At 47.1% G+C, this 25,000-nt stretch overlaps 1 protein-coding gene across 1 annotated transcript in view; it reads right to left on the bottom strand.

Annotated features, from left to right (window-relative positions):
- Positions 1 to 3,328: 3,328 nt before the first annotated feature.
- Positions 3,329 to 25,000, bottom strand: part of LOC125043192 (carboxyl-terminal PDZ ligand of neuronal nitric oxide synthase protein-like) — a 306,847-nt gene continuing 285,175 nt past the window's right edge. The window contains exon 7 of the mRNA XM_047639193.1: positions 3,329 to 3,629. Coding sequence (XP_047495149.1) covers positions 3,522 to 3,629 — 108 coding nt within the window. The 3' untranslated portion in view covers positions 3,329 to 3,521. The remainder of the gene's footprint in view (positions 3,630 to 25,000) is intronic.

Here is a 25,000-nt window from a genome sequence, read left to right as displayed (position 1 = left end):
AAGTGGAAGAAGGAGGAGGAGGAGGAGGAGGAGGATAAGTTTAAGAGGAGAGAGGACAGAGGGGAGAGGGAAGATGAAAGACCAAAGAAAGAAGATGGAAGATGAAAAGGAAAAGCAGAAAAAAGAGACAAGGCTGGGAAAAGAGGGAAGAAGTTGGGGGGGAGGGAAACCACGCTCGGAATTTGCGAAAGCGCGCGAAATTCGAGAAAACCTGGCGTACTTTTCCTAGGACCACGCGCGTGATTTCCGCACAGAGCCCGTAATCGGAAACACACCCAACAAAAATAAAATACAAAAACATAATTACCTCCGCAACGCAAGACAAAAAAAAAAAAAAGAAGGGTAATAACAGCGATCGGACAACACGCCAAACAGCCCTCACTCAAGAAAATACACTCCTTCCCCTCCCTTTCCCCTTCCTCTCCCCCCTCTTGCCTTCTCCTCTCCTCCTCCTGATACACAAACCCATCCGTTCTCTTCCATTTAGTGTTTCGTTTGTTTGCTCTTCTCCCCTGGCTCTCCTTCCCCTCGTTCCCTGCCCCCCCCCCCCCCCCCTCCGAGCTGTGACAATACTGAAGCTCCTTAAAAGAACTGTCCGGGTCCTATTTTTCCTGGTTTTCTGGGGGGGGGGGGGGGAGAGAGAGGGAGGGAGAAGGGGAAAGAGAGCAATTTAGAAGTAGGTGGAAAGGAGGGAAGGGAGGAACGAGGGAGGGAGGGAGATGAAGAAGGAGAGGGAGAGAGAAGAAATGAGAGAGAGAAGAGAAGAGAAGAGAGAGAGAGAAGAGAGAAGAAGAGAAGAAAGAAGAGACAAAAGAGACAGAAAAATAGAAAGAGAAAAGGAGAGAAGAGGAGAACAAGAGAGACGCGAAAGGAGGAGGAGGAGAGTCTCAAGATATCCCAGGTTATTACCGTGATGTTGTGACGGGTTTTCTCGGAACCACAAAGTTACATCACACTAAGTAAACACATAAACACACTGAACCACAGTATAACACCGCCAGACTGACTTTTAACACGTCCTTTCCCGGGCTTTGGGGGCTAAACTCACCTCTTACTTATTAATATTATTCTTGTGTCTCTGTGTGACTGTTTCATTTTTCTTCCTTTTTTTTCTTTTCTCTTTCAGTTCTCTTTCATAAAGCTCGAAGGAAATTGAAAGAAATTGAAAGGCTGATATACACCTCAGTAAGTGATCGTTTTCTTCATAACAGAAAATGTAGAGGGTAGAGCGTACCTGTTTTCTTTCCCTTCCCTCCCCTCCCGTTCACCTGTTTCCCCTTACCGTTGGCTCACCTGTCTCTTCACCTCCTTTGGCCTGACTCCTCCCCCTCCCTCGGCCGACCACGCCCCTCGTTGTTCTCTCTTGTTCCTTCTCTTCTCATCCTCCATTTTACCATGTCAGTTATTCCGCTTACTTCTCCTGCTTCACCGTAACCTTCCTTTACCCCTCTTTATCTTCTTCTACTCTCCCCCCCCCCCTCCCCCTCTCCCTCCTCCTCTTCCTCTTCCTGTCCCCCTTCCTCTTCCTCTTCCTCCTCTTCCCCCAGCTACTAATGCTCCTCTGTCTGGTCTTCCTTCACATCTTCCCCCTCTTTTCTCATCGCTTCCTCCCTCTTTTCCCCATCGCTTGCTCTCTTTTCCCTCCCTCGCTTCCCCCCCTTTTCCCCCATTCGCTTCCCCCTTTTCCCCATCGTTTCCCCTCACCCCCCCTCTTTCCCCTCGCAAATAGTCCCCTGCGCGCCCTCACCTGCCGCCTCCTTACCCTGCGTCATGGCAGTATTTACGGCCGTATCAAGATAATGGCGGCCGGCCTCGGAGATCGACTCAAACAGCGGCACAATTTGGCCGCATCTCAAGACGGGACGCTCCCGCCCGCCATCTTGGCTTTAATGCATGTATATCGCACTGGTTGTATCGCCGTTGTCGGTGTTGCCGCCTCTCTCTCTCTCTCTCTCTCTCTCTCTCTCTCTCTCTCTCTCTCTCTCTCTCTCTCTCTCTCTCTCTCTCTCTCTCTCACATCCTCTTGTTTCCCTATTCTTTTCTTACTAAATACTCTTCACTTCTCTACAATTCCATCTCTTCTATCATTCTATTTCCCCCCCTCCCTTCTCACTCTTCTCTACCCCCCCCCCTTGTCGCCTTGTTCTTTCCTTCTCAATCATCCCCGCTATCCCCCCCCCCCCCCAGTTATTCCCCCTTCCCCGTGTCCCCATTCAGTACATGAAATGCAATCTCAGCATCGTTAGCAACAACCATAAAAAACTAGTATATTCCCAGTGTTGAAAGCCTCCCTCCCCCCCTCACCCCACCCCCTCGTGGGTCACCCTCTCGCTGGACGTGTGGGGATGAATGGAACAACTCGACGGGAAGCAAGGATTGGGGAAGAGAGGGGAGAGGGGAGGGGAGGAGGCAGAAGGGAGTAGGAGGGGAGGGAAGGAGAGGGGAGGAGGCAGAAGGGAGTAGGAGGGGAGGGAAGGAAAGGGGAGGAGGCAGAAGGGAGGAGAAGGGGAGGGGAGGAGGCAGAAGGGAGGAGGAGGGGAGGGAAGGGGAGGGGAGGAGGCAGAAGGGAGGAGGAGGGGAGGGAAGGGGAGGGGAGGAGGCAGAAGGGAGGAGGAGGAGGAGGGGAAGGAAGGGAGGGAAAGGAGGAGGGAGGAGAGAGAAGGGGAGGGAAAGGAGAAGGGAGGAGAAGAGGAGGGGAGGGGAGAAGGTAAGGAAGAGAAGGGAGAGGAGGGAAAGAAGGGAAAGGGTTTAAGGGGAGGAGGAGGGAGAAGAGGGAAAGAAGGGAAGGGGATTGAGAGGAGGAGGAGGAAGCGAATATGGAGAGGGATAGCGGGAGTAGGAAAAAGAGGAGGAGAGGGAAATTAAGAAAGAGTGGAAATGTCATAAATGGAAAAATAAAAAAGTCCTTGAATTTTCAGCTACGTATCATAGCCTAAGTAATTAACTATCCGAGATTGTCTAGGCAAATGAAGCCATCTAACCGCGCTCGAAGAATTCGTTATCATCATTATCATTTTTATCACTCTAATCATCACAGATATTGTTATTCTATAAGCATTGTCAATTTAAGATGATGGTGATGATGATGATGATTGTGTGTGTGTGTGTGTGTGTGTGTGTGTGTGTGTGTGTGTGTGTGTGTGTGTGTGTGTGTGTGTGTGTGTGTGTGTGTGTGTGTGTGTGTGTGTGTGTGTGTGCGTGCGTGAGTGTGCGTGTGCGTGAGTCCTAGGTTTCTACGACCGAAGGGCTTGAGTGGTAAGTAAAAGAGATCAAGCAACAGTCAGCCGGAGATTGAGAAAGGTCAAAACCGGAGAACTTTGACGTCACAATATCCGGTGCAGGTCAAGGAAGGTCAACATCTAGGAAACGGTGGCGCGTTTGGGAAAGGTCTGACATTCAATAAATGAGTGTAGTAATAACAATAATAATGATGATGGTGATGATGATAATAAAATGATAATGATTAGAATAATCATAACAGTAGCAAAAGCAAGAACAATATAACAATACTTTGATTATACTTAACACAATGCCGACGGGTCGGAAAACGGCTCTGGAGCCGTTGTTCCGGAAGTTTTAGCGCGCTCAGGCGACTGGTTTGCGTTTAACCGCAACCTCCGTTTTTCACTCTAGAAACATGTGAAAGTTTGCAGACTTACTGTAGCCATATAATATGTCACATGAAGGATTTTATTGTCTCTGCTGTAGTATATACTCCATTCTAGAAGTATTTGACCAATGTGAGTGTGTAAAGTCAATATTTTGTTTTGGCGAGAGCACAGAGAAGCAGTGGTAAGACGAATTTTTATTTTTTTCAAAAATTGAAAAATATACATATTTATATATGTACAAATATATACATATATACAAATTAGTGCTTTCAGGCATGGAATGCCTGAAAACATGGCGTCGGACATAGGGGAATGTCGCAGCTGGAACACATGACTCTGGTCTCCTTCCTGCGTCGGTCGCTCTTCCAGCAGAGCGCACATCTCCGCCACCTCCGGAAGGGGTGTTGACTGGCATGAGCGCCTGCTGGGGATCCTCCTCAGGTTGGTTCTGAGGAGGGTTCCGCCAGAAGGAGCCAGGTCGGCCACTTGTAAATGCAAGAAAAAAGGACGTGACATCGTCACGTGATAGGTCACGTGAAGTACGCGCCGGAAATGGCTTGAAAGTCACGTAGCAAGACGTCACAGTCTTTCGCTCTCTCTCTCTCTCACACACACACACATACACATGCACACACATGCAAACAAACTTCATAGCGGTCTCTCTCTCACACACGCACACGCACGTATACACACGCGCACACGCACGTGTACACACGCGCACACGCACGTGTACACACGCGCACACGCACGTGTACACACGCGCTCGTGCACACGCACGTGCACACACACACACACACACACACACACACACACACGCACACGCATGTGTACACGCGCACACGCACAGACATACACACATGTACACAAGCACAGTGGAGACGAGCGTCATGGCACAAACTTCCCAACACACACGTCCGTCAATCAAACAACGAAAAGCATGCGGAAACTTTTATACAATTCACACGTGCACTTTCATCCATAATTACTACATTACACACACACACTCAAAGATGCATGCACAGATTTCCCAACACAAACGACCGAGAAACACACAAACACACAGCAGACAACACTTCCACACGTAAAATTACCGACTTAAACACGCACACACACAGTTGCGCACATATTTCCACAGATACACACAAAAACACAAGCCGACAAACACAAACACGACGAAGAACAGATGCATACATCTATATATGTACACATACAGATGCAAAAACATAATATAAAGACCTGTATACATACACACTAGCTCTAAAACAGTCATTCAAACAGCCATACAGCAATCACGCCCATTCGTATCCCCGGAGGAACAGGGTTAGAAATGGAGCACGTGAATACACGTTCCCGTCCGGACGAGCCCACACGGGGTACACATATACACGGTAAGGGGTTAAATACTTTAAGTCATATTTTTCCTTTTCTTTTTTGTAATACAATGGTCTCAATAGACGAATCAAAAACCTTTCAAGGGTTAAAAAGAGTTAAAAATAAATCATAAAAAATAATAGGGCCAGAGGAGAGAGAGAAAAGGACAAAGAGAGAGGCAGAAGGGACAGGAAAATGCATGGATGAAAGGAGGAAGAAGGTAGAGAAAAAATAGCTGAAATAGAAGTCGAGGAAGGAGAGCTGAGAATGGGTGTGTGAAGAGGATAAAATGAATTCTGAAATAAACAAATAAACAATAGAAAAGGAACAAAAATATATATAAATAGAAATGAATAGGGAGAGGAAAACTCAAATTCAGGAAAAAAAAAAAAAGAGACAGGCAACGGAAATACTCAGAAAGAGAAAACAACGAAAAACAAACAATGAAACAGGAAGAACTTTACGAAAACAGACACACAAAAAAGAGAAATTAATTAAGATTTTCGCAAAGGTTTCACGCTGCAATGAGCGGGTAAAAGTTGGATCTCTCGCGTAACGTGATATGCGCGCGCCATCTTGTCACCGCGCGGCCAGTCAAAGCTTCTGTATTTTAGCTTCTCTGTCTGTCTTTATCCCTTTCTCTGCTAGCTGCTCTTGTTTACTGCGGTTCGCTTGCTTTCGCCATTCATTGTTCTTGGCCTCTCCCTCTCTCTCTCTTTATCTCTCTCTCTCTTTCTCTCTCTCTCTCTCTTTCTTTCTCTCTCTCTCTCTCTCTCCCTGGATAGAAAGTTGGTATTACAATTTTTAATATGTTTAGAATTATGGGAACCACTATTATTACTGTTATAATAATTGCAATCATTATCGTAACCCCTAACGATGTGATTGTTATCGTCACTATTACAACTATCAAGGTTGCTCTGTGCTCGCATTTCCATCGTTGTTTTACAGGCACTATCATCACCATCCTCATTATTCCCTTTTATTATTCTCCTTCCTCTCCCCTTCCTCTTCATTATTAACCTTTTCTCCTCCCCCCTCCCATCCCATGCCCTCCCTCCTCCCTTACCTTATCCCTCCCTTCACCCCCTATTTTCCCCATTCTCCCCTACACCACTTTTTTCTGCCCCCCCCCCCCCTTACACTACTATCCCCCCCCCCACACCACTGCCTGCCAAGCGCCTGCTGCTACTGTCCTGAACCGCTGCAAGTTGCAAGTTGCATTCCATCTCCGTGCATCAACATTCTGCCAATGTCTTCCCGGATTCTTCCTTCCTCCTCTCTTCTCCTATCCTCGTGGTACCTTATCTACGATTTTCTGGACCTGATGAATGTAATTGTGTGTGTGTGTGTGTGTGTGTGTGTGTGTGTGTGTGTGTGTGTGTGTGTGTGTGTGTGTGTGTGTGTGTGTGTGTGTGTGTGTGTATGTGTGTCTGAGTGAGTGAGTCAGTGTACAAGTGCGTGTGCGTATGACCGATAATACTTCTGTTACCCTTATGTGTATGTGCGTATTCGTGTACGTAAACACACATACATACAAGCGGGTGACAAACACAAATACACTACGTGTAGGAGTATCTTCTCACACAAACAACCTGTCTTCGATGGGCAGATGTGGGGAGGGGGCGGGGGTAGGGAAGGGAGAGGGGAGAGGCGTCATGAGACACAAGAGGGGGAGGGTGGAGGAGAGGAAAGAAAGAGGGGAGAGGGAGGGGAAGAGGAACGGCGGGTCGCAAGTGTTAGACTGCGAGACCAGGAAGGAAGAGAGGGAGAAAAGAAGGGAGAGAGAACATATGTGTGTGTATGTGTGTGTGTGTGTGTGTGTGTGTGTGTGTGTGAGAGAGAGAGAGAGAGAGAGAGAGAGAGAGAGAGAGAGAGAGAGAGAGAGAGAGAGAGAGAGAGAGAGAGAGAGAGAGAGAGAGAGAGAGAGAGAAGTGGGGAGAGAGAGAGAAGTGGGGAGAGAGAGAGAAGTGGGGAGAGAGAGAAGTGGGGAGAGAGAGAGAAGTGGGGATAGAGAGAGAAGTGGGGAGAGTGAAAGGGAAAAGGAAAGGGAGAGGGAGAGAAAGTGAGAAAGAGAAAGAGAAAAAGAGAGAAAGAGAAAGATAGAAAGAGAGAAAGAGAAAGACAGAACTAGAGAGAAAGAGAAAGAGAAAGAGAAAGAGAGAGGAAGAGGTGGAGAGGGGACAGAGGAGAGGGGATAGAGGGAAGGGAATAGAGGGGAGGGTCGTGCCCACGGAGCCCTAACATTGTCTTCCCCCTAAAAAACCCGCTTGGCACGGAGGGAGGCCTTGGCACGGCACCTGCCACTGCCCCCACGCTCTATGTCATCCTGCGGCTGTCCCAAGGGAGACAATGTTTGGCCGGGGAGGGGGGAGGGGGGCAGGGGGAGAAAAGAAGGGGGGAGGGGGGCAGGGGGTGGAAATAAGGGGGTAAACAGGGGGAGTAAAGAAGGGGGGAGTGGAGGAAAGAATGGGGGGAAGAGAGGGAGGAAGAAAAAGAGGGAAGGGAGAAAGAAGGGAAGGAATAGACAGGTGTGGGAGAAAAGAAGAGGGAAAGGAAAAAGTTCCTCACTATCTATTATCTTTCCCAATATCTTTCCTTTCTCTCTCTCTATTTCACTTACTTTTCTCCCCCCCCCCCCTCTCTCTCTCTTTCATCCTCCTCCCTCCCTTCTTTCCCTACAGCCCCGCCCCTCCTCTTCCTCCCCCTCTTTCTTTCACTTTCATCTCCCCCCCCCCTCTCTCTCTCTCTCTCTCTCTCTCTCTCTCTCTCTCTCTCTCTCTCTCTCTCTCTCTCTCTCTCTCTCTCTCTCTCTCTCTCTCTCTCTCTCTTCCTCCCTCTCTCTCTCTCTCTCTTCCTCCCTCTCTCTCTCTCTTCATCCCTCTCTCTCTCTCTTCCTTCCTTCCTTCCTTCCTTCCTTCCTTCCTTCCTTCCTTCCTTCCTCCCTCCCTCCCTCCCTCCCTCCCTCCCCTCCCTCCCCCCCCTCTCTCTCTCTCTCTCTTCCCTTTTACCCCTTCCCTCCGTCCATTCATCAACAGAAGACGTTCATCAGGCGTTCATCTTGTTCAATAAACTCGAGGCGATTTATTTCATACATCAAGTAAAAGACACTCATCCCGTTTTCTGTGCGTTTAGGATCCCTGTATTTCTCTCACTGAAAATCCTTTATATCTTTTCCTTTTCGCAATGTTTCTCCTCTTCGATTTCGTTTTCTGTAATGGTTCTTTTCCAATTTTTTTAGTTTATTTTTTTTCCCTGTCGCTCTCTTTTTCTCTTTCTCAGTCTTTATTTACCTCTTTTCTTCTTTCTCCTCTTCTTCCCTATATATCTTAAAAATTATTTCCCCCCTTCCTTCTCTCTCTTTCATCCTCTTTTCTTCTTTTTCTCCGTTCCTCTCTCCTTTGCTCTCCTTTCATTTTCTCTTCCTCTCCTAATCTCCCTCTGCCTCTCCCCCTCCCTCTTTCCTTCTCTCTCACCCTCTCTTCCTCTCTTCCACCCTCCTTCCCTGCCTTGGCCTCTCTCCCTCCTTCCCTTCCACCCTCCCCCTTCTCTCTCCCCTTCTCTCTCCCCCTATCTCTCTCCCTCCCTCTTCCCCCTCCTTCCTCTCCTCGGTCTCTCTCTCTCCCCCTCCTTCCCTCTCCCCCTTTCTCTCTCTGGCGAATCAAGGCCGACTTTTTTCCCCCAGGAGCTCTTTGTAGCTTCCCCGTGATCTGTTTTCGTCAAGAGTATCTGTTCATCTTGCCGTTATTGGAGTTTTCTCTTGTCTCGTTCTCTTTCGCTTTCCTTCAGCGTTCGTGTGTGTGAATGGATAGAGGTGCGTGTGTACAAATGTGTATATACAAATCTGCCCACATATATGGCTCAGACACGCACACCAACACCGACGGACAGACAGACAGACACAAACACACACACACACATTTATACACACCTTTTCCCAATCAAAAAAAAACATAGATAACGTTTTTATTTTTTTCCTGCCAGATAAATATCCGCGCCCTAAACCCTCCCTCCCAACCCTCTCCCTCCCTCTCTCCCATCCCTCTCCCTCCCTCCCTCCTCTCCTCCCCCCTCCTTACCGATCATCCCTCCCCCGCCCTTCCTCTGTGCCTGCCTGCGCCCCTGAATGACCACGTTCTGCGGCGCCCTCCCAGAAATAATCTAGCGGCCGCGCGGCTCATTACGGCGGCCCGGCCGAGAATAGACGCGAGTGAAACGGCCTCGGACGATTAATGGCCGGGAGGAAATACGCCTTTGCGCTCGCACTCGCTTCGTTATCTCTTTCGCTTTTTTCTCTTTTTTATTCTTTCTTATTTTGTTTACTTTCTTGTTTTCTTTTCTCTTTTCTTATGTTTTTTATCACTTTTTTCTTTTCTTTTATCACACTTTTTTTCATTTTCTTTTCTAAAAAAAATCCACTTTCTTGTCCTTCTATGTTTTTTTCCACCTTTTCCCTTGCCTTCTCTTTCCCTTTCTCTTGTTCTCTTTTTTCCTTTCTATTTGCTCTCTTGCTCTCTCCATTTCGCTACCTTTCTCTCTTTCTCTATTATCTCTCTCTTTATCCCTTTATTCCCTGTTTTTTTTTTATAGTTTTCGATGTTTTCTTCCTTACTATCTCTCGTTTGCTTTTAAACGAAAAAAAGAGAAGAAAAGCGAGAGAGAGAGAGAGAGAGAGAGAGAGAGAGAGAGAGAGAGAGAGAGAGAGAGAGAGAGAGAGAGAGAGAGAGAGAGAGAGAGAGAGAGAGAAGAGAGAGAGAGAGAAAAGAGAGAGAGGTAAAAAAAAAAAAAAGTGAGAGAGGATGCTACAAACAAAAATACATCCGAGTTCAAAATAACCCATCGCTTTCGAGAAGGTCATCGGAATAAAACGTAGAGGGGAATAGAAAGAAAACGAAAAAGTAAAAAAAGAAGAGAAAAAAAAAAATACAACGGGAGTCACCGCGAAGGCATTTAACCCTCCCCCTCCCCCCCTTCCCTCCCCGAGATGCCCTCCTCCCCCCATTCCCTCTCCGAGATGCCCCCACCCCCCCTTCCCTCCCCGAGATGCCCTACTCCCCCCCTTTCCTCCCCGAGATGCCCCCCTCCCCCCCTTCCCTCCCCGAGATGCCCCCCCCCCCCTTCCCTCCCCGAAATGCCCCCCCCGCCCCCCCCCCCCCCATTTAGCGCAGACTCCGGTCCGGTCAGATCGGCGACGACGCGGAGACCGAGGCCGTGAGATATGGCGCGGGCGGAGGGCGTGCGGGCGCGAGTGAGTGAGTGAGTGAGTGCGGGCGTGAGAAGCATTTTTTTTTTTTTTTTTGGAGTTAGGGAGGGGGGAGGCTGTTGTGAGTTGTGATCATTTGGTTGTTAGTTTCTCGTCGTTGTTTCTTTCTATCTCTTGTCTTTGTCCCTTTCTGTTTCTCCCTCCCTCTGCCTAGCTTTTCCTCTCTCCCTCTTCATCTAACTATATCTATCTATTTATATCTACCCCCTCCCCCCCCCCCCCCCCGACAAACGCATCATCTGTCCATTCGTACATATATCTTGTTAATCAAATCTCTTTCTCCCCTCCCTCCCCTCCTCCCTCCCTTCATCCCCTCCTCCCTCCCTTCCTCCCCTCCTCCCCCCTCCCTCCCTTCCTCCTCCCCCTCCTTCCCTTCCTCCCCGCCTCCTTCCCTCCTTCCCTCGAGCTCTTCGCTGCAAATCATAGCTACTAAATACCGTACTCAAATCTTATTAACGGCCATCGTTATATATTTTTTCTCTCTTTCCTTCTCGCGCGTTGGCAGGGGTCACGGAACACGGGGAGATTTTACGTCGAAGTTACGGAGATTAAATGCGGGGGAGAAAATGCATGTATGTTCAGCATGAAGATGTATAATATTTATAAACATGCATAACAACAACAAATTGCATACGAATGAATTTACAAAAAAGGATTAATTCAGTACTGAAGCATCGTTTACAAAATACTATTCTTTCCAATTTTGTCGATTGTGGCCTATTCGTGTTTCGTTCCTCACTTCCCCTCTTTACCTTTCCGGTTTTGGGGGAATTATTTATCACCCTCTTTTCCTTCCCCGTTTCCTGCGTCTTTCGGGAACATTAATATCACGCTGAATGAAACCTATTCCTCGACTGATGGGGGAATACATTATTGGACAAGAAGCACCAGGGTATTTGGAAGGAGCGGAAGGGGCGCTCGCTCGCTCTCGCTCTCTCTCTCGTTTTCTCGCTCTCTCTCGTTTTCTCGCTCTCTCTCTCGTTTTCTCGCTCTCTCTCTCTCTCTCTCTCTCTCTCTCTCTCTCTCTCTCTCTCTCTCTCTCTCTCTCTCTCTCTCTCTCTCTCTCTCTCTCTCTCTCTCTCTCGCTCACACGAAAAAAAATCCCCCCCCCCCCCACACACAGAAGTGTACACACAAACCGACACATCCATACTCATCTTTCGATATCCTTTCCCTCCCTCCAGAAATAACACTTGTACACTCCAGGGCCAGAGAAACAACAAAGAATTAACAGAGAGGAGTGAAAGAGAAGGAAGATGGGGGGTGGGGGGGGCATTAAGCGAGGGGAGGTGAAGAGATATATTATAACCTGTAGCTACAGTAAGAGGGGAAGGAAGAGAGGGAGAAAATGGGGGTGAGATATTAAAGGAGGGAAAGGGAAGGAGGCAAGGAGGGAAGGGGAAGAGGGAGGGGAAGGGGGATGGGAGGGGGAATGGGAGAGAGGGGGAGAGAGAGAAAGAGAGAAAGAGAGAAAGAGAGAGAGAGAGATCAAACAGTAGAAAGAGAGAGAGAGATCATACGTAATAAGAGACGGCCGAGTGAGTGCTCACGTGTGGGTCCTGCGTGGAAATTATTGTTTTCGAAACAAATATTGACTCACCGGGTGCTTGAGTTCTCGTAGCTGCGTCACGGAACTGATCTCCCCCCACCCTTTATCCCCCTCCCCCCTCCCCCCTCCCCCTTACTCTACCTGCCAGCCCGGGATCACTCTAAACACGGGAGAGGGTGGGGGAGAGAGAAGCGAGGGGGGGGGCGGGTAATAATAATATGGAATGAGAAGGGTTGAAAGAAGGGCGGAGATAATCGCATGATGAATGAGAGCGCAAATGCATCTAATATTAGTTTGAACAGTTGTATGTTTAGTTACTTTACACTTATGTTTACGTTTGAATACGTAAATGTAAAGCTACAACTTACAACATCCATCTGTATGCATACACATACATAAATAAGCATATATCTACATTACATACATACATATATATATGTGTGTGTGTGTGTGTGTGTGTGTGTGTGTGTGTGTGTGTGTGTGTGTGTGTGTGTGTGTGTGGTAGAAAACAAAACCCGGATTTCGAAAATGTAGTCTCACAATCAATAAATCTAGTTTGTGGGTTTTTCTTCCATACTATCAACACGACATACTGTTTTACTACTCATATATATATATATATATATACATATATATACATATACATATACATATACATATACATATACATATATATATATATATATATATATATATATATATATATATAGAGAGAGAGAGAGAGAGAGAGAGAGAGAGAGAGAGAGAGAGAGAGAGAGAGAGAAACACACTGAACAAACACAGAATGAGAGAGAGAAAAAAGAGCGGCAGAGCTGAAGACAGTCCACCCCGTAAGATGACCCCTCAACAGGTTCGATGAGCCGGCCACAAAAAAACGCCCGAAAAAAATACAAGGAGAAAGAGGGGAAAAAAAGGAAGGGGTTTAAATCGGTCCCTCGCCACGCCGGTCAAAGGCTGATGTCTTTCCCAGCTGGTCGGCGAGCTAAGGGGGTGGGGCGGGGGGGGGTTCAAAAGCGAGGTCGTGCCTCAGGAGAGTCGTTGTGCATTGATGGGGTCGTATCTCCTTCAGGTAGTACTTTGCAAGTCGTCGTCTCAAAGCGATCTGTCACAGGGTCGGGGCTGAGAGGAGTGTGGCTTCATGCTGAATCTTCGCTTGCTCTTTTTCTCTCTCTGTCTACCTCCCTTCCTCCTTCTTTTTATGTAGATGAAGATGAATATATATATATATATATATATATATATATATATATATATATATATATATATATATTAGACATATAAATTATATATGTTATATATTATATATATCTTATATATTATATATATGTTATATATATTATATATACATTTATTATATATATTATATATGTATTATATATATATATATATATATATATATATATGAAATATACATATATATGATATATACATATATATGCATACATACATTAATATATATATTTTATACACACACAAAAAAAATTCCCACACCCGTCACTCCTACCCGCCCGAGTACGCGACCGAATCCACGTGTCGAAGGACTGCCCAAAGGCACGCGCCCTCTTCCCGCAAAGGGTAAAGCCGGCCTCCCCGCTTGACGAGGGAACAGAAGCGCAGACTAGACGCGCGCTCATCAAAGGGCGCGGCTAAGTGGACTCGTACTCCGGGGAATTCCCTTTTCGTCGGTCTTCGAGACGACTCCAACTGGTCTAGGGAGGAAGCCGGGAGGGGAAAGGGAGAAAGGGGGGAGGGGGAGGACGTAAGAGGAATGAAGAAAGGAGGAGGGAAAAGGGAGAGGGGAGAGACGGAGGGACAAGGACGGGAGGTGAAGGAGAAGTGGGTGAAAATGGGTGAATGGGGAAGAAGAGGGAGGAGGGAGGAGGGAGGAGGAAGGGGCAAGGTGAGAAGATGAGAAAATGGGGAAGGGAATATGAGGGAGAGGGCAAGAGAGTTCAAGGAGATAAAGGAGGGGCGAGAAACAGGATGAAGTATGGAAATCGTTGCCTCACAGAATTTCAGCTTTTTTCTTTGATCCTTTAACTGACTAGGGTCTTCCAACTGCCTCCCTTTGAGCAGTGAAGGAATTCTGGGTCTTTCTTTACGCTCAAAGCGATTTCTTTATCCCATTTTCTCTCCTTCTCAATCTGGTCTCTTTGCTCTCCCCCTTCCTTCTTTCTTTTCTCATTCCTTTTTCATGTTTGCTTCCTCTCTCCTTCTTCCCTCCCTCCTTCCTTTTCATTTTTCCTCCCTACTTCTCTTTCTTCCCTTCCTCCCTTTCGCTTTGTTTTCCATCTCTCCTCCTCCTTTTCCTCCACCCTTTCACGGTTTCTCATTCCCTTTCATTCCTCTTCTCTCCCTTCCATTCATTCCTTGTTTTTACATCATTCCCTCTCCCTCAATCGTAACAGTAATAGAGAAGCCAAAATCAAAATAAAAGAAAGTTAAGATCATCCCCCACCAATTCCGGAACGTGGGTTTTCATCCCGTAGAGTTCATTTTAGTAAGAGCTCGCGTCCTACTGATACATAATCATCCGGGTTCCCCTTGCTTCCTCGGGGCGTAAATGCTGGCTAAATGTAGTTTTCTGGGTTAGGCTTAGACACCCAGCCAGCTTTTCTATTTAAATGTGAAGGAGGAGAAGGAGAGAGAGAGAGAGAGGGAGAGAAAAAAAAACTCTATATATATGTGTAGGTTTGTTTTTTGTCTCCGGTTTTCTTCGACTAATAAGTAACAGGTTTCACAAACGCTTATTAATAGGTGCCATGTTTGAAGGAGGGGGAGGGGGAGGGGGAGGTGGGAGGGGGGTAGAGGAGTGGGGGGAAAAGGGGTGCGGAAAGGGAAACCGGATGATCCAGAACGATAGAAAGGAAGTGAAATATGAAAAAAAGGCATGGAAGATTATGAAGAAGTCCCAGACGAAGGGACGAAAGAAAGAAATCATCGTTCCTTCACGATTCTAAAATCTAAAACCCGCATCTAATCTAATCTAAAACCTTATATATATATATATATATATATATATATATATATATATATATATATATATATCTCGAGCTGGTTACCCTCCCCCCTTCACTCAACACGACCCTAACAGAGAAAACTAAAAAGCAAACTACTTGAAAAATAAATAAAATAAAGAAAGAAAAACGGAACGCAAGACATAACCCGGGAACGCCCACAGCAAGAAGGGAACGCCCCCATTACACGCAGGCAACAGGCACCGTCGACAGAAGTGCCACTCACACGCTCTCTCGACCCTCACGGCGAGCTCCAGCCACCATGCACATCCGTCATGCAGTTCCTCCTTTGTTCACATCCCTTGGTGGAGGGTCATGCACTCGGGCGCTTAAGAGAGTCCGGGTTATCACAGCGGTTCCGTCTGTTTGGCTCTTGCGGAATTTATATATTTATCAGGAGGTCGAGCAGATGAGCGGGGCGCCTCCTCCTCCTCCTCCTCCCTCGCTTCCTCTCTCCTAGGCCATATAAGCACTTGGCTTCTATCTCCCTTCCTCTTTCTTCTCTCCCACTCCCTTCATTTTTCCCCCCATTTCCCTCATTCATTGCGTACTCCCCATTTCTCCCACCCTCATCCATCCCTCTTTGCTTCTCTCCCTGCCTGTCTCCCTCCCTCCCTCCCTCCCTCCCTCCCTCCCTCCCTCCCTCCCTCCCTCCCTCCCTCCCGTACTCTCCTCTTTCACACATGTCTCTCTCTCCCTCGCTCTCTCCATCATCTCCTCAACTCACCTTCTGACATGTTACGCATGGGGGAAGGAGGTGGGATGAAGGGGACGGGGAAAGGAGGGTGGAGAGGGAAAAGAGGGGGAGGAGGGGGGGAAGGGGGAGAGGGCGAAGAAGGGGAGGGGGGTACTTTAATGCTTCTATGTTACTGAGTGAGTCAGACGCGTTGGGGTAAGGGGGTGAGAGTGGGGGGGGGGGGGCATGGGGAGACAGGAAGGGCTTTCAGGAAGTAATCATCATGAAAAATACGAGTTAAATGTGATCTTTGTAAGTAATAATAAATCGCCTCAAATTAGCGCAATACTTTAATGCCCCCGCAAACTCACTCACTCTTCCTCTCTCTCTCTTCTCTCTCTCTCTCTCTCTCTCTCTCTCTCTCTCTCTCTCTCTCTCTCTCTCTCTCTCTCTCTCTCTCTCTCTCATATGGATGTACGCACTACATAACACATTACATTAAACATTACATAACGCATGTACTGTACGCGTCACGGAGGCCAAATTAGCTCGCCCTCAGCAGCATCCTCATCTCGGCTGCCAAGATGAAGCACGCAAACACCTCAGCCTCCCGTTATTTGTCCAAAGGGGCGGGGCGAAGAAAGCGTGAGTTATCTGCGACCACGCCCACCCTATACGTCTCTGGGGTGGGGGTGGGGGGAGTAGAAGAGTAAGGAAAAGTCAAGAGTCAGAAGAAGAGAGGAATGGCAGAAGAAGCACAGGAAAAAGTAAAAGAGACAGAGGAAATGGAAAGAGGGAGCAGGAGGGGACGAAAATAAAAAGGAGGGGGAGGGAGTAAAACAACGTAGGTCAAAGCCTGTGTTTGTAAATACGTTGTCAGAGTTAATCAAAGTGATATAATAAATAATAATATCGATGATAATAACAACTATGATGATGATGATGATGATAATAACGGTTATGGTGAAAATTATAATAATGACAGTAGTAACAATGGTAATAATGACGACGACGACGACAACAACAACAACAACAATAACAATAACAACAACAACAACAACAATAATAATAAAATAATAAAAATAACAATAAACACAAATAAGAATACAAATAACAATAATACGATAGTAGCAACCATTTCTATAAAAAAAATAATAACAAATAACATGAAATCGACCTGGCAGCATTCACAAAATATCCACAACATTCTACCCCATTTGCCCATAAAAGTATACACAGCCTATATATAAACCTAGTCATACCCCATACCCCATACCCAGGCTCCCGGACCCTCGGCCTAACGAGGAGCAGCAAATTAAACATGTAAACCGATGGGGGAGGGGGGGAGGGGGGAGGGGAGGGGGAGGGGCAGAAGAGGAAGAGGGAGGAGGAAGGGAAGATGACGGAAGAGAGGAGAAAGAGAGAGGATGAGGGAGGAGAGAGGAGAGATGGCAAAAGAGGTAAAAAAAAGGAGGAAGAAAAAAAGAACGTGGAAGAAGAGAGGGGAAGAACAGAAACAGGAAGGGAGAGGAGGAAGGGGAGGAGGAGAGGATCAGCTGAGATCCCTCTGTTACACTTGCAGGTCCGACAAAAATGTAAACAAATATCTAGTAAATCTCTGAGGGACATGAAGGTCACTGATCAATTGTTTGCGTGCGCGTTTGTGAGAAGAGTGAGTGAATGGGTGAAAGAGTGAGTGAGTGAGTGAGTGAGTGAGTGAGTGAGTGAGTGAGTGAGTGAGAGAGTGAGTGAGTGAGAGAGTGAGTGAATGAGTGAGTGAGTGAGAGTGAGAGTGAGTGTGAGTGAGAGAGAGAGAGAGAGGGAGATAGAAAAGTGAAAGTGAAAGAGAAAGAGAATGAAAAAAGGAGATATGAGAGAGAGAGATAGAGAGAGAGAGAGAGAGAGAGAGAGAGAGAGAGAGAGAGAGAGAGAGAGAGAGAGAGAGAGAGAGAGAGAGAGAGAGAGAGAGAGAGAGAGAGAGAGAGAGAGGAGAGAGAAGAGAGACGAAGAGAGAGAGAGAGAGAGAGAGAGAGAGAGAGAGAGAGAGAGAGAGAGAGAGAGAGAGAGAGAAGATTGGCATTAACCTCCTAGAAAGACTCCTACACCAAGCCAAGTACTTTAACAAGATCCAAAACCGCTAAACTTGCCAGAAACTTACCTAGCAGTTTCTTGCTTAACACACGAGATCACGCCCCCCCCCCTCCCTTCCACCTTCCCCTTCTCCCTTCCTCTTAATTCCCTCCCCTTCCTTTTCCCATTCCCCTTATCGCCCCTTTCCGCTCTCCCTCTACCCCTTCCCCCTTCCCGCTTACCGCCTACGTAAGCTCCCCCTCCCCTTCCGCTCTCTCCCCTTCCCCTTCCCGCTCCCTTTCACTCCCCTTTCCCTTTCCCTTCCCCGTCCCTTCCATCCTGACCCTTCCTCTCCAATCCAGACATTCCGTCTTATCAGCATGTCATTTCCCTCGCTTTCTCTATCGCTCGTTTCATCGCGCCAACGCCCACTTACCGCTAATTCATCTTTCCTCGTATTTATCATATCACTCACACACACACATACATACATACATATATATATATATATATATATATATATATATGTTTGTGTTTATTTGTATGCATGCATCCATATACGTACGTATGCATGTATGTATCCATGCATGTATGTATGTATGTATGTATGTATGTATGTATGTATGTATGTATGTATGTATGTATGTATGTATGTATGTATGTATGTATGTTTGTATGTTTGTATGTTTGTATGTTTGTATGTTTGTATGTTTGTATGTTTGTATGTTTGTCTGTTTGTCTGTATATATGCATGTATGTATGCAGGCAAGTGTATATGTAAGCTATGTACGCAGGTATGTATGTATCTCCCTGCTTGTCTGTACGTTTGACTTCCAGTGCATCCGTCTGCAGTGCAATTATACGCAAATGATCGAGTGAACGAGTGCATAACACGCCTGTATGAATGTACACACATGATGCATGTACGCGTACGTGAGTAAATCGCCCCCAACGAGGATTGAGAGCGCGCGTGTTCCGTTCGTGGGGCTAAAATAGGTTTATACACCCTAGCATGTCACTCACCCGGCTTATTCCTGGCACTTATGAATGGCTTGGGGGAAGGGGGGAAGGGGGGAAGGGGGGAAGGGGGGAAGGGGATAGGGACTGGGGAAGGGTGAAGGAGGGAGGGAGAGGGGAAGGGGGGTAGGGAGAAGGGGGGGAGGAGGAGGAGGGGGAGGGGGAGGAGGAGGAGGAGGAGGAGGGGGAGGGGGAGGAGGAGGAGGAGGAGGAGGAGGAGGAGGAGGAGGAGGAGGAGGAGGAGGAGGAGGAGGAGGAGGAGAAGGGAAAGGGGTTATAAGGGAGGAAAAGGGGTAACAGAAGGGAGAAAGGAGAAGACGAAGGGGATAAAGCGGCAGGGGCAAATGAGATGTGGGGGGCGAGGGGGAGAGGACGGGTTGGGTACAAAAGGGGGAGGGGGAGGGAGAAGTGTAGGCAAAAGAGAAGGATGATGATAACGACGGTCGGGAAGTGAGAGATACAGAGAAGACAGATAAAATAAATTTAACATAAATAATGTACTGATTTAGTACAATAATAAAAAGAGAGAGGAGGGGGGGGGGGGGGAGGGAAATAGAGAGGGAGAAAGAGAAAAAAGCGAGGAAACAAGCGAGCGAAAGGGAAAGGGAGAGGGACAGAGAAGAGAATAAAACGAGAGAGAGAGAGAGAGAGAGAGAGAGAGAGAGAGAGAGAGAGAGAGAGAGAGAGAGAGAGAGAACCCATCCTCCTCCCCCTCTTTCTCTCTCCTCTATCTCTGTCTCTCCTCCTTCCGCCTTCCCCGTGACAGATAAAGGCAAAATAAAAATGACAGTTGACGGGAGGGCTGGAACGCGCCCATCCGTCACGGGCGCCGCCGACGAGCCGCCCTTTGATCGAGCAAGGGCGTGCCGACGCGGGGGACAAGCAGCCGACCATCACAACTGCGAGGTCCTTCTTCTTCTTCTTCTTCTTCTTCTTCTTCTTCTTCTTCTTCTTCTTCTTCTTCTTCTTCTTCTTCTTCTTCTTCTTCTTCTTCTCCCCTTCTTCCTCCTCCTCCTCCTTTTCTTCTCTCCCTGCCTTTTAATCCATTCCTCCTCCCGTTTCTTTTGTCCATTTTTTTCAGATCATATATAAAAAGCAATAAAGAAGAAAAAACATTGGATTTAACGCCCCCCCCCCCCCCCCGAACTTTCCTCTCTAGCTAGCATCAAACAAGCATGGAAATTACATGAATGGATTAATCTAGGTCTGGCAAGAGGTGGTGACATGTGTCTTGTGTCATGTGTCTTGTGTGTCACGTGTCAGACGTGGGGCAACTACTGTCGAGATGGAACCCTCCCCCCCCCCCTTTTTTTTTTTTTTTAGTTTATCGTTATTTATTTTCTTTATCTTTATTTTTTTTAGTTAATGACCGTGGACGTGGAGTAATTTACGATCCTCAAAATATTTTCATGTACTATGTGGATGGCACAAGCAACAAGGCTGACAATGAAGGTGAAAGTACTAACAGTAATAGTAGTAGTGCTGGTGGAAGTGATATTTGTATAAAGAAGAAAGATGGTAGTGGTAGTGGTGGTAATAGTAATAGCATTAGTAGTAGCAGTAGTAGTACTAATAGTAGTCGTAGCAGTAGTAGTAATGGTATCCTTATCATTATTATCATTATTATTATCATTATTATTATTAGTAGTAGTAGTAATAGTAGTAGTAGTAGTAGTAATAGTAGTAGTAGTAGTAATTGTAGCAGTAACAGCAGTTGTAATAGTAGTAGTAGTAATGGTCGTCATCATAAACAAAATTATCATAATCATTAATATCACTACTATCATTACCATAATAATAACAACAACAACAACAACAATAATAATAATAATAATAATAATAATGAAACGACAACAACAACAACAATAATAACAACAACAACATCAATGTTAATGATAATGATGATGATAATAATACAATGATTATTACTAAAAATGATAACAACAACTGCCACAACAATAAACAGAAAAAAACACAATTATTAGTGCTTTTACCATAATATTACTTTAATACTTAACAACAATAACATTGAAACAATATGAAATAATTCGTTTTTAAAAATATTATTCCCGGCTCTTCGCCTCTCTCTCTCTCTTCTCTTCTCGTGCACCATCCCTCTCCCCTCTTTTCGCTCCGCCCACTTTGGACCTCCTGGTAATAGTGTTTTGTTAGTAAACAAAGTAGGGAACTCACAAGGCGTCAAGACATTGGTTATTTTGCACATCCACACCCGGGCAAATCTCCTTACCTATCTTCCTCTTTTCTTCTTCTTCTTCTTCTTCTTCTTCTTCTTCTTCTTCTTCTTCTTCTTCTTCTTCTTCTTCTTCTTCTTCTTCTTTCTTTTTCTTTTTCTTTTTCTTTTTCTTTTCCTTCTTCTCCTTCTCCTTCTTTTATCTTTTATTTTTCCAACTCAGCCCGTCTCTCTGAATTATTTTTTTTACTCTTCTCTCCAGCCCCTCTTCTTCCTTCCTTTCTTTCTTCCTTTATTTCTCTATTTTGTATGAATGTGAAACTGTAGTTCAATCCCCCCTCCCCCCGTCTCTCTCTCTCTCTCTCTCTCTCTCTCTCTCTCTCTCTCTCTCTCTCTCTCTCTCTCTCTCTCTCTCTCTCTCTCTCTCTCTCTCACATAAAACAACGGGTGAACTTTCTTCCAAAACACAAAGAAAAAAAAAAAAAAAACACACGAGACGATAATTACCACACTTTAATATCACACTTTAATTCACCCACTCGCATGGTCTAACTCGCATTCATTGGGTCAAGGCACATATTCACCTGATCTAAGGCGAATCCTACAAATTCTCAAGTTGACTCTACACTCACCGGATTGAACTCACACCCGCGTCCTCATTGTCGGATTGAACTCACACTCGCGTCCTCATCGTCGGATTGAACTCACACTCGCCTCCTCATCGTCGGATTTAACTCACACTCGCGTCCTCATCGTCGGATTTAACTCACACTCGCGTCCTCATCGTCGGATTTAACTCACACTCGCGTCCTCATCGTCGGATTGAACTCACACTCGCCTCCTCATCGTCGGATTGAACTCACTCGCGTCCTCATCGTCGGATTTAACTCACACTCGCGTCCTCATCGTCGGATTGAACTCACACCCGCGTCCTCATCGTCGGATTGAACTCACACTCGCGTCCTCATCGTCGGATTGAACTCACTCGCCTCCTCATCGTCGGATTTAACTCACACTCGCGTCCTCATCGTCGGATTTAACTCACACTCGCGTCCTCATCGTCGGATTGAACTCACACTCGCGTCCTCATCGTCGGATTGAACTCACACTCGCGTCCTCATCGTCGGATTGAACTCACTCGCCTCCTCATCGTCGGATTGAACTCACACCCGCGTCCTCATCGTCGGATTGAACTCACACTCGCCTCCTCATCGTCGGATTGAACTCACTCGCGTCCTCATCGTCGGATTTAACTCACACTCGCGTCCTCATCGTCGGATTGAACTCACACCCGCGTCCTCATCGTCGGATTGAACTCACACTCGCGTCCTCATCGTCGGATTGAACTCACTCGCCTCCTCATCGTCGGATTTAACTCACACTCGCGTCCTCATCGTCGGATTTAACTCACACTCGCGTCCTCATCGTCGGATTGAACTCACACTCGCGTCCTCATCGTCGGATTGAACTCACACTCGCGTCCTCATCGTCGGATTGAACTCACACTCGCGTCCTCATCGTCGGATTGAACTCACGCTCGCGTCCTCATCGTCGGATTGAACTCACCTCGCCTCCTCATCGTCGGATTTAACTCACTCGCCTCCTCATCGTCGGATTGAACTCACACTCGCCTCCTCATCGTCGGATTGAACTCACACTCGCCTCCTCATCGTCGGATTTAACTCACACTCGTCTCCTCATCGTCGGATTTAACTCACACTCGTCTCCTCATCGTCGGATTTAACTCACACTCGTCTCCTCATCGTCGGATTTAACTCACACTCGCCTCCTCATCGTCGGATTTAACTCACACTCGCCTCCTCATCGTCGGATTTAACTCACACTCGTCTCCTCATCGTCGGATTGAACTCACACTCGCGTCCTCATCGTCGGATTGAACTCACACCCGCGTCCTCATCGTCGGATTGAACTCACTCGCCTCCTCATCGTCGGATTGAACTCACACTCGCGTCCTCATCGTCGGATTGAACTCACACTCGCGTCCTCATCGTCGGATTGAACTCACACCCGCGTCCTCATCGTCGGATTGAACTCACACTCGCGTCCTCATCGTCGGATTGAACTCACTCGCCTCCTCATCGTCGGATTGAACTCACACTCGCGTCCTCATCGTCGGATTGAACTCACACCCGCGTCCTCATCGTCGGATTGAACTCACACTCGCGTCCTCATCGTCGGATTGAACTCACACTCGCCTCCTCATCGTCGGATTGAACTCACACCCGCGTCCTCATCGTCGGATTGAACTCACACTCGCGTCATCATCGTCGGATTGAACTCACACTCGCGTCCTCATCGTCGGATTGAACTCACACTCGCGTCCTCATCGTCGGATTGAACTCACACTCGCGTCCTCATCGTCGGATTGAACTCACACTCGCGTCCTCATCGTCGGATTGAACTCACACTCGCGTCCTCATCGTCGGATTGAACTCACACTCGCGTCCTCATCGTCCCCAAGACAACTGCAATGCCGGCGAGAAAGCAGGCGGGGCGTGGAGGAGAGGGACAGAAAAGTCGCCAAAGATGTTTCAAGATCAGGGAAGATAATTTCTCTCTTCTCCCCCTTCCCTCCCTCCCATCCCTCACCTATGCCTTCCTCTCCCCTTTTACCTCTACTTTCCTCTCTTGCTCTCCATCTTACCTTTTCCTTCATTCCTTCCTTCCCCCTCCCTCCCTCCCTCTGTTCCATTCTTCTCAAATTTCCTCTTCTTCCTTTTCTCCCTTCTTTCTCTCCACCCACCCACTTACCCTCCCAGCTCCTTCCCTCCCTCCCTCCTTCCCTCTGTTCTACCTACGCGACGCTACTATTAAGAACCTCCCCCCCTCTCCCTCCGACCCCCCGCAGACGCCTGACATCTTCCAAGGGATATAATGACCGCGACCATAAACTTCCGCCATTAACCAAGAGTGACGAAAACACGATTTAAAGCAGTCGCGGAGGAAGGGTGAAGAGGAGGTAGGAGAAAAGGAGGGAGAGGAGGGGGCAAAAGAAGGAAAGGAAGGGGAGAAAAGAGAGAGAGGTGGGAAAAGAGGAGGTAGGGAGAAGGGGGAGAGGAAGGGGAAGAGGGGGTGAGGAGAGGGGGGAAAGGGAAGGGGGGATTGAACTACAGTTTCACATTCATACAAAATAGAGAAATAAAGGAAGAAAGAAAGAAAGGAAGAAGAAGGGCTGGAGAGAAGAGTAAAAAAATAATTCAGAGAGACGGGCTGAGTTGGAAAAATAAAAGATAAAAGAAGGAGAAGGAGAAGAAGAAGAAGAAGAAGAAGAAGTGTGTGTGTGTGTGTGTGTGTGTGTGTGTGTGTGTGTGTGTGTGTGTGTGTGTGTGTGTGTGTGTGTGTGTGTGTGCGTGTGCGCGCGTGTGCGTGTGTATACGTGTGTATAAGTGTGTGTGTGTGCGTGCGTGTATGCGTGTGTGTGCGTGTTTGTGTGTTTGGGTATGCCTGTTTGTGTGTGCGTGCGTGTCCATATACGTGCGTGCGTGTGTTTATGCATGCTCTTTTACGCCATGTACACAACACACACACAAACACTCGCGGTCGGAGACAGAGACACATCCCCTCACTGCACGCCCCAGACACGCCAAGATGGATTTTACACGCAATTTTCTCTCTTATTTTACCGAGAACGACCAAGCAGGAGCACACGGGGAGGAACGAGAAGGGAAACAGCAGAAGAGAAAGGAGTGGGAAGGAGTGAAGGAAGAGGGAGGAGAGGAGAGAGGGAGGAGAGGAAGACACAGCTGGGTGGAAGGAGAGGGAAGGGGAAAAGGCAGCCGAGAGAAAGAGAAAGAAAAAAAGAAAGGACGAGAAAGAAGGAAACAACGAAAGACAGACAAACAGAAACAGATAGGGGGACGCAGGAAGGATGAAGTGAGGAGAGGAGAGAGGAGAGAGGAGAAAGGAGAGAGGAGATAGAAAGAGAGAGAGAAGGGAGGTGCCTCTTCTAAATAAAACAAAGGTTGGAAAAGAACTCCCAACACACACACACCATAATATCATCAAGAGACACAGATCGCCATCCAAGGACAACAGGAGAGCGGGGGGGGGGGGGGGGGGGGGGAAGAAAAAAATGGAAAAGAAAATAGTGAAGGAAAGGAAGGAGGAGAAAAAAAAAGAATGGAAGAAAGGAAGAAGGAAAATATAGAAGGGAATGAAGAGAGAAAGAGTGAATAGAGGGAAGAAAAAAAAAATTGAGAAGGAACAGATTGAAG

Source organism: Penaeus chinensis, chromosome 33 (genome assembly GCF_019202785.1).
Source record: "Penaeus chinensis breed Huanghai No. 1 chromosome 33, ASM1920278v2, whole genome shotgun sequence".
Taxonomy (NCBI): domain Eukaryota; kingdom Metazoa; phylum Arthropoda; class Malacostraca; order Decapoda; family Penaeidae; genus Penaeus; species Penaeus chinensis.
This window is presented reverse-complemented; position numbering and strand designations above follow the sequence as displayed.